General features: G+C 44.1%; 1 protein-coding gene across 1 annotated transcript in view; it reads right to left on the minus strand.

Annotated features, from left to right (window-relative positions):
* Positions 1-16,004, minus strand: part of CHSY3 (chondroitin sulfate synthase 3) — a 144,083-nt gene extending 128,079 nt beyond the window's left edge. Inside the window, exons 1-2 of the mRNA XM_042822957.1 lie at positions 15,302-16,004; positions 13,811-14,094 (exon numbers count right to left, since the gene is read on the minus strand). Of these exons, the coding sequence (XP_042678891.1) occupies positions 13,811-14,094; positions 15,302-16,004 (987 nt within the window). The remainder of the gene's footprint in view (positions 1-13,810; positions 14,095-15,301) is intronic.
* Between the last annotated feature and the right edge of the window lie 1,883 nt (positions 16,005-17,887).

Below are 17,887 nucleotides of genomic sequence, written 5' to 3' on the forward strand. Positions count from 1 at the left end.
CAACTCTACCAATGAGGTCCAGTATTCATTCAGTATTTGTCCTGATTGCAATGGCTGCATAGCAAACACTGGAAACTACTGTATGTTCATCTTCCATAGATGTTCAGCTTTGGATTCAAGTAACTGACTTTAATAATGTGGTCCAGTGTTTAAAGATAGACCTTTCAGATCATGTGGAGATTTACAGCAAGTTACATGCTTATATATTTCCTACAATGAACAAAATCTAAAAAGAAATGGCTAATCACAGAGACCAAAGGAAGAGAATCAGCTTTTTAAAAGGGTAGACAGTGATAGGACAAGAGGGGATGGTTTTAACTCAAGGAGGGAAGAATTAGATTAGATGCTGTAAGATGCACTGAATAGTCAGAAGGAACAGCACTTAGCAGCTCATGTCACGTGTGACTAAAGTCTTCGCAAGCTAACATCTTTCTTACTCACTAATCACTCTTCTCACTGGAGGTAGAAATTGGAACAACAGTGTGTTTTCCACAGGGATGTGATCACACAACGCAGCACACTCCTTCTCCCACTGTCGCAGCACTTGCCTTTGCTGCATATGCCATTAGGCTAACCAAGTTTGTTCTTTTTATACAGGGAAATATAATTTTTATCTCATAAAACATCACATTGAAGACAGCACAGTTATACAATGGTGGCATGACTAAACATGTGACCCCTAAACTAGTAAATTCTAGCATATATAAAATACTTTGCTAGTGAAAGGCTCAATATTTGAAAATGGTTGAAGATGATACGGACCTAGCAGTACCAACCAAATGCAGAATGATAATGAACGTGCAATGTGATGAATAATCCTGAGTTGCAGGAATGAACCAGATTCCAGAAGAAGAAAAATTTAGTGCCACAGTAAAAAGTAAAGCAAAGCTCAAGGGAAGATACCAGAGCCTTCTAAGGTAAATAAAACATGGTACAGGCACAAACGGCTGTGTATTTGTCAAACACAACTTCAGAGGCAAAGAAGCTACTTACTGAAGCAGTCAGATTTTCACAGTATCCCTGTGGCACAGTTTGCCTGTGGCGCAGCACAAGTAAAAAGGGAAAATCTACTGTTTAAATGTAGCACAGTATAAATGGGAAGGCTGGGAAGAGATGCTTATACTAGCTGAATAATGGAAAGTCTTCCCAGAAGACTCCTTTCATTTTCACAAGTGAAGAGCAAGAACAAGTCTCCAGGTGTAAATGCTAGAGAGCGTTTAGCCCAAGAACACAAAAATAAATCATGCATCAGAAAGCCTGTAAGGTGGGAGGGTTTCTTTATTTTTGAAAATATGGTGGAAAGTTTGTGTGCCTTAATAGAGAACAAAAAAAAACTTTGAAAAAGAAAGAATATCACTCATTAAACGTGTATGTTAGCTACGAACAAGACAAAAGCAGTAAGATAGTACAGATGTCTCCATACCATAATTCAAGCACTCATTAGAAGCACTAATTAGCAGCATTTTAAAGATTGAATTTTATTCAAGAAAGTCGATAATGCCTTTAAATATCTTCATATATTCAAGATCAAGACGGAGAGAGAATTTCTGTTGTTTACATGAGGGAAAAAGAACACACAGAATACAGGTTCAGAAATGGATGATTTTCCCCTAAAATACTATTTGTAAGTAATTTCTGGGTCAGTTTTGGTTGCTCATGAGAACAAAGAGCTGCTATGTGATAAATACATACTGTTCTAAAAACAGTGCATTATATATTTATGCATAATCTTATTAGAAAAATTAAATAACTCCCAGTAAGGAGCTGCAAACATATTTACAAAGAAAGATTTACCAACACACAGTCAGATGATATGCTCCAGTACACATCCTTTAAAGCAATCAGAACATAATACATCAGGAATACATCAGTACAGAGCCCTAGATTTTCATGAGATTAGACAGTAAAACCCATGTAAGCTGTGCAAGAATATCCCCCCAAAAAATTGGGCTTCTTGCATCTGGTTGTCCTTCAGCAACCAGCTAGACCTTAAGCAACTAAGAAGCATTTCCTTAGAATACGGGAATAAATGGAAATATCAATCTGTTAGACACAAAAGTACTCATAATCTGTACTGATGAACAGATGCCAAAAGAGCTCTACTGAACATTTCTTCTTATGAAGTATTTACCCACAGTGAACAATGTTTGTTAATTACACCATAAAACATTAAAAAACATTTTGAAGCCAGAACACTGGCCAGAAGAGACAGGCCAAAGCAAGTGTACCTCCTGTGGTAAATGTAACAGGAGAACTGGCTTCAGTGGACAGAGAGAAGGCTGAGGTACTGAATGAGTTCCTTGCCTCAGTCTTCACTGGGGGCCAGGATTCCAGTACTTCTCACATCCCTGAGCCCTTCATCCCTAAACCTCTAGGTGGGGACTGGGATGGTAAATCCCCCCGCACTGTGTCGGCAGAGCAAGTCTGAGACCGCCTCATGAGGCTGAATGTGTACAAGTCTATGGGGCCGGATGGCGTGCATCCCAGGGTTCTGAAGGAGCTGGCTGAGGTGGTTGCCGAGCAGCTCTCCATCATATTTGAAAAGTCGTGGCTGTCAGGTGAGGTCCCAGATGACTGGAGGAAGGATCATGTCACCCCCATTTATAAGAAAGGGAGCAAGGAGGACTGGGAGAACTACAGGCTGGTGAGACTCACCTCTGTGCCTGGAAAGACCATGGAACAAATCCTCCTGGACAGCATGCTTGATGACATGAGAAATAGGTGTGTGATCCATGAACAGCAAGCACGGCTTCACCAGGGGAAGGCCATGCTTAACCAATCTGGTGGCCTTCTATGATGGAGTGATGGCATCAGTGGACAAGGGAAAGGCGACTGATGTCATTTAGCTGGACTTGAGCAAGGCCTTTGACATGGTCCCCACCACACCCTTATCTCCAAATTGGAGGGATGTGGATTTGATGGGTGGACCACTCGATGGATAAGAAACTGGTTGAAAGGCCAAAGACTTGAGCCAGCAATGCGCCCTTGCGGCTCAGAAAGCAGATGGTATCCTGGGCTCCATCAGAAGAGGGTTGGTCAGCAGGGACAGGGAGGTGATTGTCCCTCTCTGCTCCGCTCTTGTGAGGCGCGATCTGGAACACTGCGTCCAAGTGTGGAGCTCCCAGTACAAGAAAGACAGGGAGCTGTTGGAGAGGGTCCAGAGGAAAGCCATGAAGATGATCAGGGGACTGGAGCACCTCCACTATGAAGACAGGCTGAGGGAGCTGGGCTTGTTTAGCCTGGAGAAAAGAAGGCTGCGGGGTGACCTCATTGCAGCCTTTCAGTACCTAAAGAGAGCCTACAAGCAGGAGGGGAATCAACACTTTGAAAGGGCAGATAACAGCAGGTCAAGGGGAAATGGTTTTAAGTTGAAGGAGGGAAGATTTAGGCTGGACAGCAGGGGGAAATTCTTTACCTAGAGAGAGGTGAGGTGCTGGAACAGCTGCCCAGGGAGGTTGTGGATGCCCCGTCCCTGAAGGTGTTCAAGGCCAGGTTGGAAGGGGCCCTGGGCAGCCTGGTCTAGCACTGAATGGAGGGGTTGGTGGCCCTGCCTGTGGCAGGTGTTTGGAGATTCATGATCCTTGAGGTCCTTTCCAACCCGGGCCAGTGTGATTCTGTGATTATAATGCAGTACTCAACAATCCAATTGCCAACAGCTGAGTTACTTTAAGTCCTTATGAGAAGCTCCCGCAGGGACACTTAATATGTATTTTCAAATGCAGAAGTAGGCATCACCAATGTTCAGATATAAAAAAACTGTAAGAGTTCCCATTTTATCAAAGATAATTCAACCAAGAACAGCATATCATAGAATATCTTAGAACATACTTAAATAACTAAAACAACTCTTTTGAAGGTGTCAATTAGATTTTCCCCTTCTGTGCTAATTAATTTTTGTCAGCATTTTATCAACAGCATCCACAGCTAATATAAATCCTATTCAGATCAATCTGGGAGCATGAGTGCTTTTACACTCCTCAAACATGCCTGTTTTAAGGCAATATGTCACAAGAGAAGTCTTGTGAGATAGAATTCCCAAACACAAGGTGCTGATTCAACAGAAGCTCTTCCTAACACACCGACCTCAATGCAGGCACGTCAGCCTACTGTTCCAACTTAGCTTCTTTCAGCACATTCCTCTCCTGGTTCTACCATCATGCACAGTAAAATAACACCACCACTGCTGCTCCAAGCATTGTCATGCTGATGAACTAGGAAGCCTGGACTGGGCTGGACAGCTGATGAACACACTCAGACTGACAACCAGCCATTTCAGGTGGACACTACAGGAAGATGACACATCTCCCATGTCTGTCCCCACAGAACTTCCATCACCAAACATACATGCTTACACTCAAGAAGAAGAGGAAAACCGAAGCAAATCTGAAGCTAGGCTCATTCTCATGTTTCATTTGCTACACATGATGGCTTACTGACTTCAAAGAGGGCAGCAAACTCTGACTACTTATGACCAAGATACATGTAAGGATGCCCAATGCAGAGTTTCAGTGCAGAATTCTTTCTGAAAGCAGAAAGAGCAACCAATGTTTGGGAGAGGTAAACAAACACACGCTGCAGCTTTAAGCAAACTTCAAAGCCCCAAGATACCACAAAAGATATACACTTATATGACCTTCTTGTATATACTAAAAACTCATTCTCCAAAATTTCCATGGCCAAATATTATGAAAAATTACTTTTTACCATTTTCCAATATTTTGTGTTCTAGTTAATTCATTTCAGAAATTGGTTAGGTGCAATTATTTTCCCCTTGCTTCCCCCTTCTTTCCCACATGAAGACAAATTAAAAAAAGAAAAAAAAAAAGAATAGAAAATACTAAAATCTGTTTTCATTTGTTATTCAAAGGTTTATACTTAATAAACAGTTAACAACTTAAAAAAATAGAAAAGCTTAATAAAAGTTTCATTTGACAAAATGTTTTGTCACCACTTAACATCTATTCTAGTTAAATTCCCTGATTTCTATAACTAAAACTCGCGTACTTCAGAAAATTTTTTGCACAGCCAATATAAAGATACTGAAAAAGTCACTGATGTTTATCATAATCAAAAATAAGAAGTCGTGTACTTCAAGCAGTTCACTGGTAAGAAAGTTCCCTTTGGTGATGAAAAGTTATTATGCTAACAGGCACACTATGGTCACGAAAAATGAAAAGCCAAAAAGCTAAAATGAATCTGGAAGCCAGAACATATATATGTACATAAAAAACAGAATTGCACTGATATAACTGTAAAGAAAAACTGAAAGACAAATTCCTAAGCTTTACAGGAGTAAGGTTGCAATAAATATCTGGAACAGCTTAAAAGGTCTTAAGGAGCTTCCACTGCACTACAGGCACGAACATACCATATTTCTTTAGCCTATCTTGCTTGTTTAAACTTACAGATCCCAGAAGAGACTTAAACTCTTTTTTAACATTCAAAAGGGGTTATCTTACTAAAGATAAAACTTCAAGCAATGTGGAAAGTGACTGCAAAGCATTCAGCTAAAATAAAAGTAGAGGTAACTTTTGCTTTCCTAGGTTTGTTTGAAGACTAAATTATACATAAAACAGCATTCACAAAGCCTATGTCACTACTCCCCCAGAACTTCCTAAAATTATACCTCCAGCTGAAGATGTTCTTTGTTTGCTAGGTATATGTATGTTTTGAAAGATTTCTTACAACATTTATTTGCTGTCCAGCTTCTAATATATACTGAAAAAGCAACTAACTTGTGGACTAGTCCTGAGCTTAAACTATTAGTCATAACTAGTAAGAAACATTGAAAGTCAGCAGTTCTTGCTACACTTCAAATTAAGAGATAGTTTTAAAATATTTTATGTCACAATATGAAATATTTAAATAAACATATAATATAACAGCACATAAGGACAATAACTCAAAATATATATTTTCATATAAAACACCCCAGTGACTAAAAGTACATTTAATTAGTACTTATTTCAGTTAAACTCTCCTTGTTTACAACTTCCAGTTTCTTTTTCTGAGCCATTTCTGTTTTAGCAGAATCTCACATCTTTTGAGCTCATCAAAGGATGTGAAGCTGGGAAGTCAGAATAAAACTATCATGAGATTTTCTAAATACAAACAAAAAGAGACATTAAAAAAAAGTCTAGAAAAAGTAACAAAACTCATCAATTCTGGAGTTGAGAGGGAACAGGAACATAGTGCCTCTGCCTATTACAGTATCACAGGATCACAGAATGGCCAGGTTGGAAGGGACCTCAAGGATCATGAAACTCCAATCCCACACACACCACAACAGGCAGGGCCACCAACCTCCCCATTTAATATGAGAGCAGGCTGCCCAGAGCCCCATCCCACCTGGCTTTGAACACGTCCAAGGACGGGGCATCCACAGCCTCTATGAGCAGCCTGTTCCAGCACCTCACCACTCTCTCTGTTAAGAACTTCCCCCTGACATCCAACCTAAATCTTCCCTCCCTCAACTTAAAACCATTTTCCCCTGTCCTGCTGTTATCTACCCTTTCAAAGAGTTGATTCCCCTCCTGTTTATAGGCTCTCTTTAGGTACTGGAATGCTGCTATCAGGACACCTTGCAGCCTTCTCTTCTGCAGGCTGAACAAGCCCACCTCCCTCAGCCTGTCTTTGTAAGGGAGGTGCTTCAGCCCTCTGATCATCTTTGTGGCCCTCTCCAACAGCTCCCTGTCTTTCTTGTATCTGGGGCTCCAGACCTGGACACAGTACTCCAGATGGGGCCTCACAAGAGCAGAATAGAGAGGGACAATCACCTCCCTGTCCCTGCTGGGCAATCCTCTTCTGATGGAGCCCAGGATACCATCTGCTTTCCAAGCTGCAAGAGCACACTGCTGGCTCATGCTAAGTTTTTCATCCACCAGGACCCCCAGGTCTTTCTCTACAGGGCTGCTCTCAAGGACTGCTCCTTCCAGTCTGCATGGATGCCTGGGATTCCTTTGGCACAAGTGTGAAACTCTGCACTTTGCCATGTTGAATCTCATCAGGTTCACCGGGACCCACCTTTCTAGCCTCTCCAGGTCCCTCTGCATGGCATCCCTTTCTTCTACTGTGTCAACTGCACCACTCAGCTTGGTGTCATCAGCAAACTTGCTGAGGGTGCACTCAATTCCCTCATCGATGACACTGATAAAGACGTTAAAGAGCACCGGTCCCAAAGACAGACCTCTGGGGGATGCCGCTCGTTACCAGCCTCCACCTGGACATAGAGCCATTGATCACCACCCTGTGTCTTTGGCCTTTCAACCAGTTTCTTATCCGTCAAGTGGTCCACCCATCAAATCCACATCTCTCCAATTTGATGATAAGGATGTGGTGGGGGACCATGTCAAAGGCCTTGCTCAAGTCCTGGTAGATGACGCTGGTTGCCTTTCCTTTGTCCACCAATTCTGTCACTCCATCATAAAAGGCCACCAGATTGGTTAGAGTCTTTGAAAATATTGCACACACTTTGAGCAACATTATACCATTTAATTTAGTTAAATCAGTCTGCAACACATAACTCACCTGCAAAAAGGCTCAAGTAACACAGTCAAGCAAAACACTTTGTCAGAAACCATAAACATGACAGAACTTACAAGTGTGGAAAGGAAGTTTATACATCAGAATACAAGAAATAAAAAGATTTTGAAAATGAAAATTCTAGGAATATCTTTGCCTTCTCATCACAAACCTTTTCAACTGCCAGCCAAACTCCCATTGTAGAATGATGTGGGGCAAGAAGAACTCAAAGGAGGGAGCCATGTGTCTCCAAATTGCCCAGGAAGAATGGTTGACTGTAGATTTCTCACAAAGTCTGCACTGTGCTATAGGAGCACGTGGCTCAAACGAGGACCACATGGAATGACAGAAGAATGTCATTTCAACACTACAGTTACTGAAACAGTATTTCTTCAATGACTTCTTATAAATCTGGTAACATGTACACACAGAAACACTTGATCAAAGACAGAAGATGGATTCCAGTGTGCCTTCAGCAAGTTTACAGATGACACAAAACCAAGCAGTGCACCCAATATATTGGACGGAAGGGAAGCCATCCAGAGGGACCTGGACAGGCTGCAGAAGTGAACCCATGAGAACCTAATGAGGTTCAACAAAGCCAAGAGCAAGTTGCTGCACTTGGGCCAGCATAATCCCAAGTTTATACAGACTGGGAGAAGATTCCTTGAGAGCAGCCCTGCAGAGAAGGACTTGGGGCTCCTGGTGGACAAGAAGCTGGACATGAGCAGCACTGTGCACTTGCAGCCCGGAAGGCCAACTGTGTTCTGGGCTGCATTAAAAGAGGAGTGGCCACCAACAGGGAGAAGGAGGTGATTGCCCCCTTCTACTCAGCTCTTTTGAGGCATCCAGGCCTCAGGCCCCCAGCACACAAAGACAAAGAGCTCGTGGAATGGGTCCAAAGGAGGGCCACTAAGATGATCAAAGGGCTGGAGCACCTCTCCTATGAAGTAAGGTTGAGGAAGTTGGGCTTGTTTAGCTCGGAAAAAAGAAAGCTGCAGGAAGACCTCATTGTGGCCTTCAAGTACTTGAAGGGAGCATATAAACATGAAGGGAAACAGTTGTTTATGAGGGTGGATAGTGATAGGAAAAGGGGGAATGGTTTTAAACTGAGACACGAGAGGTTTAGGTTAGATATTAGGAGGAAGTTTTTCACACAGAGGGTGGTGACACACTGGAACAGGTTGCCCAAGGAGGCTGTGGATGCCCCATCCCTGAAGGCATTCAAGGCCAGGCTGGATGTGGCTCTGGGCAACCTCGCCTAGTAGCTGGCAACCCTGTACATAGCGGGGGGGTTGGAACTAGACGATCACTGTGGTCCTTTTCAACCCAGGCCATTCTGTGATTCTATGAAATACTGTACTAAAATGGTATGGAAATACAAATCACTTTTCTAATCCGGTGAGAACCATATCAAGTGATCAATTTTGATATCTATCATTAATGTTGCTGTACCAAGGTAACTTTAAATAAGAAATAGTTAAAGAAAGCACATTCTGAGGCCTCTGTGATCATTCTAAATCGTTTATTCTTTTGTGCTCCTCAGTAGAAAAAAGACTGGAGCATCTCTCCTATGAAGAAAGGCTGAGTGAACTGGGTCTGTTCAGCCTTGAGAACAGATGACTAAAGATGGGACCTGATCCAGGTCTATAAATATCTGAGGTGTGGGGGCCATAGTGGTGAGGCCAGTCTCTTTTCAGTGGTGAGTGGAGACAGGACAAGGGGAAACGGACATAAGCTGCAGCACAGGAAGTTCCTCACAAATGTGCGCAAGAACTTCTTTACAGTGAGGTGACGGAGCACTGGAACAGGCTGCCCAGGGAGGTGGTGGAGTCTCCTTCTCTGGAGATGTTCAAGACCTGCCTGGATGCCGACCTGTGTGACCTGCTGTAGGGAACCTGCTTTGGCAGGGGGTTGGACTCGATGATCTCTGGAGGTCCCTTCCAAACTCTACAATTCTGTGATTCTGTGATTCTATTCCTTTCCTCACAACCTCAGACACTGCCACTACCTTAATTATTCACACTTTCATACATTTTTTTCTCTAGGATCACTGACAGCTTATTCTATGCCTTCTTAATATAATGGTTGCATTTAAGTAAACATCTAATGTAGCTGCTCAGCCCAAGTACAGTTGCTTAGGTATCTCTGCTTCAGAATTAAGCATGCCAGTATCCTAACAATAAAACACCATCCTATCTTCACCAAAGACAAATACACCCCTAATGCTTGTATGGTGTTCAACTGAAAGCTCCACTTTTATCCGACATCTTCAAAATAGAGAGAGACAAAGTCAGAGAGTCATGGAATATCCCAAGCTGGAAGGGATTCACAGGGATCACCAAGTCCAATCCCTGGCTCCAAAAAGGACCACCAAAACACAAACAGCTAAGTCCCTCACCAAAAATTATGAGACATAAGAAAGGAAAATCAGCATTTAAAGAAAGTATTTCCAGCAGAAGATGATTAGTAGGCATTCCTATACCTCAAGAGACAGTCACAGTACCAGGGCAAGCAATTTGATAAAGAGATATCTTTGCAGGATACTTACTGTAAGTACTGGGAATAGAAAACAAATACGATACTAAAGAGTTCCTCTATTTAAAATAAAATTTAAAAAAAAGTTGATGAGACGAGACTATTAAACAGTGGGAAAATATATGCAGTCATTAATGTGGATTGCTTGTATGTACAGTCAAATTACTTTTTTTCAATATCAAAGCATGCATCACGAAAACACTGAAAGTGTATAGTCCAATTTCTATGAACGTAGTTTTAATGCCTTTTTTCTCCTGTAGAAAGTAGAATGAAGTCTACAAAAAGACAACCCTTACAAACTTAGCATTAGAATAAAAGTCTCAAAATCTTAATTAGTTTTATGTTGCATTTCTCACCTTTCCATTTCTGGAAAACAAAAAAAATCTCCTGGGTCACTGATAGTATCTGTATTCTGAAGATGTTTGGTTTCTGTTAGAATTGTTAGTCACCTTATTTATTTTCTCCTTTTCTGATTTGTTATGTACTTAGATTACTCATTACAAAGCTATCTTTTAACACCATAAAGATCAGTTTAAAGAAAAGAAAAGAGGAAGGGATGAGAATAAAGCAATCGGCCTTCTCGAGTTTTGGGTTTTTTTCATTTACATAATAGCCCTTTACAAAATAGATCCTCATAAAAAGCAAAGCATGGAACACGATGTCTGTTTTTCAACTGTATCTCTACTTTCCAAAGAATAAAACAAAGTGTGAACCATTAACGCCAAGCTACCCTCTTCATCCACGGCAAAGCTCTTCTAGGCTTCAAAGTTAGTGGAGGAGAGTTGGTCGCTTGAAATATGGACTCTGAGAACACAAAAGATCCTATTTAATTTCTATTATTATTGATCTGGGAAAGCAGAAGATGCTAAAGCTGAAAAAGAAAAATCTCTGAGACTTTTTAGAGAGGCATTTTTTGCAAATGTGCCAGTTTTAATCACACCTTAATCACTACAGCATTGCCAACACTGGACAATAAGTTAAGACGTAATTGAAAACCGCATCTGAACAAAGATGGATTTCCTGCAAAAAGCAAGAAGAAAACGATCTGAGCACAACACAGGGCTCCATCAGTCTCTCCTGCCCATGCTGGAGCACTGCACTGCTACTATCACTCAGCTGTTACTCCTGACCTGCCTAATGCTGTTCTCCCAGACACTCCCAAACACCATCGCCCCTTTGTCTCTCCGTCACACAGGGACATAGAGTTGGATGGTTCACCCTCACTCCATCCAGTTCACCACAGGCATGCAGAGCATGGTAGGCAAAGCAGAACACCTGTACTGGGCAGCCATTGCACACCAGCAACAGCCACCTTTAATGCTGACTGTGGGCATTTGACAAACAGCAGCCCCAAGGCAGGCTTGTTTCTCATCTGCTCCACCCAAGGTGCCCCAAAAATTCTGCTATTAGACTAGCTTTCTCAGCAATCCAGTGACTAACTTGTGATTTAAAGAGGAAGAGTGCTGTCAGCGGAAACAGAGAGACAGATCATCTCAGCCATAACTTAGTTGGCATGTGGGAGATAGGTTCTCAGCCCTGGCTTCCTACTGGGCACAAGAAGGATTAAAGTCCAGAAAATTACTCTCTAAGCAACAGTTATTGCAGGTTGATATACCTCTTCTTTTCCTGTTCTTTCTGATGGAGAAAAACACTCTTAAAATAACACTGTAGTCCTTTCCTTGCCAGCCAGTGTAAGTGTAAATCAATATAGGCACACAGGCAAGCACAACATTCTGGCTGTACCTCTACACAGGAACAAAACAAAGCCTGAGTGGCAGTCAGGTTCACCTACACCACCAGAGGCACCCGGCAAAGATCAAGCACATCACATTTTCTCATAAGTTCTTCAACTTCCTTCATCTTCAACAACAAAAAAGACTTTCAGTTCCCGTTCCTAGAGAATAAATCCAGTAACAAAATTATGTCACACAGATTCAACTTTATTCCGGAGGTTTTCTATTCCTACAAACCTGAATGGAATTGCTCCCAGTTCACATTAGTTTTCAGCTATACATTCAAACCTCAAAATCTCCCTAAAGGTAGTGATGTTCGTAAAAACCTTGCAGCCCAGCAGGACTAAGTTCATTACTTCAGTACAAAACCCCTTCAAGACAAATGTGAAACACGCTTTGCAGTCCATCCTAGACACAAGTCTCCAAAACAGAAAAAAAGCAAACTCATATTTTGCTCTATCCCACTTACATTCAGTAGTGAATTATAAGCAAGTTATCATCACTTTTCTTCCCAAGATGACAAAACAAAAAAAAGAAAAAAGGAAAAAAAAACCAAGATACTACTGTCAGGCCAGAATTAGAATTCTGATATAAATAAGCAGGCATTTAAGAATTAAGAATTTTAAAATGAACTTTCACAAGCAAAGTCCAAATACATCAGAATATAGAATTAAGCTACCAGTGCTTAAAAGTCTGACTAAGAACTACTAGTATAATATTAATCCTCACCTGCACAATAAATACATTCCCTGCTCTAGCAGTGCAGCTGGTGTATTTTATCACCTTTTAATTCAAACCACTTGTTGAAGTAGTCTTTAAAAACACATTTCTATAGTGGAATAAGAGATAAGATTTCCACCTCCTAATCCATATTAGCAATTTAAGATTTACAGTTCTCTCATCATTCATTCAGTGCAGCCTACCAAACCCATTTTTAAATAGACACCTTTTTCCAGGCCTTTCAGAAAAAAAAAAAAAAAAAAAAAAATCAATGCAGAAAAACAATTATTTTTCTTGACTTTTTGTCTTTAATAACATAAACCTCTTTCAGTGGCCCATTTAAATGATTTTTCTGTTTTATGAGGTAACATCACAAGGACAAGCAAAGATTAATATTAAAGAACCAATCAAAATAACTAAAATTTTATGCTATCACTCTTCACCCTTCCGGTCAGCTGCACAGTCTATTTCAATCTGCAAAGATGATGTTGCCATTAACCACAATGTTTTTTAATGAAATAGCCCTGATTCCTAGTCTCAGCACCGCAAACAAACTTTTTTGGAGCTGCAACACATCTTTATTACTTCAGAAAATGTTGCTACTGAATGAAGTCATTTTTTCCCAGAAGGACCTAAGCATACTAAGATTTGTTATGCTGTATGTGCCTGTCATAAATTTAAACACTGAGTAAAATACGTTCACTAAGTAAAATACTGTTGAAAGTGTATCAGGGACACAGGCAATATAACAATTTCGTATCTGTATAAGGAAAAAATTAGTCCCAATTTCTACATTTGTCCATCAGGATTTCTATTCAAATGCATCCGAATAATTAAGAAAATACAGGCAATTCCTCTTCAAATACTACAGTGTATTTTATGAATCTGTGCCACAGAAAAATATGATATGCCAGATGCTTATATAGAAATGATTTCTGAAAGGGTCCAACTTCAACATCATACATCAAATGGTGCAGCACCCTGCCAAGGATTATTTATAGAAAACCTACAGGTAATGCTTTAGCAACTTGCCAGATAGCAATACTTACAACATGGCTGCTCACAGATACAAGCTACAGTAACCATCACTAAATGAAAACTAAAAAGTACAAGTAGAAATAGTAGATGGTTGCAGCCACATGCTATGAATGTTTTCCTATCACTTTTCCTTGCAGTCTGCAGTTTACATTCTAATGCATTTATCAAAACCTAATTATAGTGGAAAGAGATGGCAGATACTCTGCAAGATGCAAAACTGTGTAAATAAACAACCCTGTGGGACAAATCCTTTTACTTACCTCATAGGACCAAACACACTGCGTTCCTCCAAATCTTCGGACGCACCTGCCCACCTCCACGTCCTCGTGAGTGGTGTACATCTCACGAAGGCATTCACCTATGTGTGGCACCATCCTCCTCAGAACCTCCCGGCTGAATATCATTCCTGGCCCTCCCATGCAGAAATTCTCTCCAGGCTCAAGTCCCAGCTTCCCAAGTTCTTCAATGTTACCCAGACCAGTCTGTCCCAAATACAGAGGCTCACTGCTGTTCAGCGAGCGAAGAAACTCCTCCAATTTTTCACCTGAAAAAATAAAAAACCACTGTTATCTGTCTACTTAGTCAGCCATCTGTTTTCCTGCATTTCAAGCTTGTTCTCTGCAATCTAACAGGCACCTTAGACTATCATAGGAAATTACCTCCAGTGTAGTATCCCTGGGCAACTTCATATGTCTCAGACTGTTTTTTAAAATGAATATCCTCAATTAATATTTCAGTGGCACTTTCATGTAGCCTGAAGAGAGAACATAATCAAAGCCTTACACTATTCAGCCAACACATGGAAATCATTCCCTCAGTAGTTTAAAACTCTAATCCGAGACAATTTGTCAATATAGTTCTAAGCTGAGGAGGAAGAGACACTGAGGAAAAATGTCAGGTATTATTTCTAATGAGACTGATTTTGGAAAAGATGAGCTCAAGCCTAAATTAGAAGAAACCTTTGATACAGAATAATTTCCTGTTCTTCCCCTTGGAACATGGCAAAAATCCAGCATTTTCTTTTAAATGGCTTACCAATTTTTTGCAAGAAATGTAATTCAGCATTTACCTGAAATTTAAAGTTGGCACACAGGTTTAACTTGCACCCGATTAAAGACAGGTTAACTACAACTCAGAACTAAGCCCAAAGACAACAGTGTCAGCTTTTACTCCTGCAACCAAATCCATGTAGGTGTGGTGTGTAAACAGTTCAGGGATGAATGACAGCTGACAAGTAAGGAACCTATTAAATGACTCAGACAAACCAAGCGACAAATAGTGCAGTTACCTCAAGTTAAATTTCTACAGTTTGTACCATGCTCATAACCCAGACTCATGCCTCTGCCATTTGGCCATACCTCCCTAGGAATAACAAATAACAGTGGTTTTTCTCTTGTTATCAGAAAGCAACTTTTTTCCTTAGGCAGTGGCAAGCACATACCAAAAGGGAGAAGGCTGCAGAACGTCCTTAACTAACGGTGTTACAACACCCACGCGGCACCTGGGCCAATACTTTCTGAACGCGCTGCGAAGCGCAGCAGCAGCTTTACAGGTAGACTTTGAGGTCTGCTCGGCTTGCAGTGCTACTCAGCCACGTGAGAATTCTCACTGTAACTGAAGACGCCGCCTCCGAGGAGCGCCACACCGCAGCCCCCGCGGTGGGCGCTGCCGGGTGGGACGGGACGGCCTCTTTCCGCGAAGCGTCCAGTGCTCCCCTGCCTCCCTCCAACTATCGGGACACCCGCGGTCACCTTTAATGTAGACGTCGTCGTCCGCCCGCATGAACCACTCGTACTTGTCCAGGTAGTGGTCGTGCATATACTTGATCATCATGAAAGACTTCTTCTGCGGCGGGTAGGAGTCGTCCACGCCGGGCAGGGCGACGACAGGCAGCAGGGGCAGCCCTGGGGGCGCGGCCGAGCCCTGGCTGGAGAAGAACTCCACGCGGCCCGGCACCGAGGGCGCCCACGTCCGCTGCGCCGCCACCGCCCGGCTGCCCAGGTACTTCTGGGCCGTCATTACCCCAACGTAGAGGAAGTTGCGAGGCTTGGCGCAGCCCGCCGCGCCTCCCCAGTCACCGCTCCCGTTGCGGCTGCCGCCGGGCCGCCCGCTCCGCTTCTCGCCGCCTTCCTCCTCCTCCTCCTGCTCCGCTTCTCCGCCGGCGGCGGGGCTGAACACCGTGCCTTCCTCTCCCGCCGGCAGTTCCCATGGGCTGCTCCGCACGCCCGTGCCTCCCAGCACCGCCGCGGCCGCCGGCTGCTCGACCGCCGCGCCGGCGCCCCCGGCAGCCCCCGGCCCCGCCGCGCGGCCGTAGTAGGAACAGAGGCTGGCGCCGCGCCGCTTCTTCTCGCTCATCTCGGCCACCCGGGGAGCGATGAGCCAGGAGGCGGCAGTGAAGCCCAGCACCAGCCCCAGAACCACGCTCAGCCAGGGTCTCCGCGAGCGTGCTGCCATGGCGCAGGCGGGGCGACGTCCCCCCACCGCGTCCCGCCGGAGGCGACACCCGTCCCGCCGCGGCTCCGGGTGCGGCGGCTTCGGACGCGGCTCCCCTGCCCGGCCGCGGTGGCCCCGGCGGTTGCACTGCTCCCGAGGCAAACTTCTCCGGGCGGGCGGCGACGTGGGCGGTGGAGCCCTAGCAGCGTCCCCTCGGCTTCGCTGGCACCTTGTCACTGCCGCGGCTGGTCCCTCCCCGCCCCTCCTACCGCTCAGCCTCCTCCACACGGCAGCGGCCCTCGCTTGCCGCTCCGCTACATTCCTCCGCGGTTTCCGAGCGCCTCACTCCGGAGGACGCCGATGCCCAGTCCGAACCGGAGAAGTTACAGCCCCGCCATCGTCGCTCCGGAAGGAAACGATTTTTTTAGGTCTCCACTGAGCTGCCCCGCGCCGTAGCCCCGTCGATGGGCCCGGACTCCAATGCCCCGCCGGACCCCGGCGCCCCCCAACGGCCGGGCCCCGGTCAGACATCGGGAGTCGGCGGCGCATCGGCTGTTCGGCGGGCGTGGCTGCGAGTCGCCCGAGGACGGCAGCGGCGGGAGCATCCTGTGCCGTGTCTGCCCCAGATGAGCTCCTGAATGACACGAGTGCGGTGCCGGGAGAATCATAGAATCATAGAATGGCCTGGGTTGAAAGGACCACGATCATCTAGTTTCAACCCCCCTGCTATGGGGACTGGTTAGAGCCACATCCAGCCTGGCCTTGAATGCCTCCAGAGATGGGGCATCCATAACCTCCTTGGGCAACCTGTTCCAGTGTGTCACCACCCTCTGAGTGAAAAATTTCCTCCTAATATCTAACTTAAACCTCTTGTGTCTCAGTTTAAAACCATTGTCCCCTGTCCTATCACTATCCACCCTCATAAACAGCCATACTCCCTCCTGTTTATAAGCTTCCTTCAAGTACTTGAAGGCCACAATGAGGTCTCCCGAGAGCCTTCTTCAAGGTAAGCAAGCCCAGTTCGCTCAATCTTTCTTCAGAGATGTGCTCCAGCCCTTTGATCATCTTAGTGGCCCTCCTTTGGACCCATTCCAAGAGCTCTTTGTCTTTGTGTGCTGGGGGCCCCAGGCCTGGATGCAGTGCTCCAGATGGGGCCTCACAAGTGCTGAGGGGGACAATTACCTCCCTCTCCCTGCTGGCCACTCCTCTTTTAATGCAGAGTTGGCTTTCCAGGCTGCAAGCACAGACTGCTAGCTCATGTCCTGCTTCTCATCTATCAGGACCCTCAAGTCCTTCTCCACAGGGCTGCTCTCAAAGAGTTCTTCTCACAGTCAGTATAAATACCTGGGATTGCCCCGACCCAAGTGCAGTACCCTGCACTTGGCCTTACTGAACCTCACAAGGTTTTCATGGGCCCACTTCTCTAGCCTGTCCAGGTTTGGATGGCTTCCCTTCAGGAAGGGATCACTCTCATCCCTCATGTTTATATCCACCACATGCAAGTTGCTCATCTCCAGAAAAAAAATCTCCCATGAAAATCTCCTCCATAAAGTTCCACAATGATTCCTAGTGCTCAATTGTCATCTCACAGGAATAAATTCGAGTTAATGAAGAAGCAGTGATGTATGTTCAATTGTTTGCCAGCAAAATCACCCATTTTGTAGCTCTCAAAGGCCATGAGTTGCCTATTATCATTTTTTTAAGTCTCATATATGAATGCCAGAACAAAAGAAGGGAATAGGCTTCAGCATTGTGCAATGACAACAAAAGTGATGGAGCAGTAGGAAAAGAGTGTCAGGCCTTTTTCCAAATAGACAGAAGTTGATCTGCCCACCTAACGGAAGATAAAAAGCCTGCAGTAGACGGTCCTTAGCTATGAAGAGGTCACTCACAGGAGTAATTTT

This window comes from Centrocercus urophasianus, unplaced genomic scaffold, assembly GCF_019232065.1.
Source record: "Centrocercus urophasianus isolate 14NV4802_14NV808 unplaced genomic scaffold, USGS_Curo_1.0 seq_21, whole genome shotgun sequence".
Taxonomy (NCBI): Eukaryota; Metazoa; Chordata; class Aves; order Galliformes; family Phasianidae; genus Centrocercus; species Centrocercus urophasianus.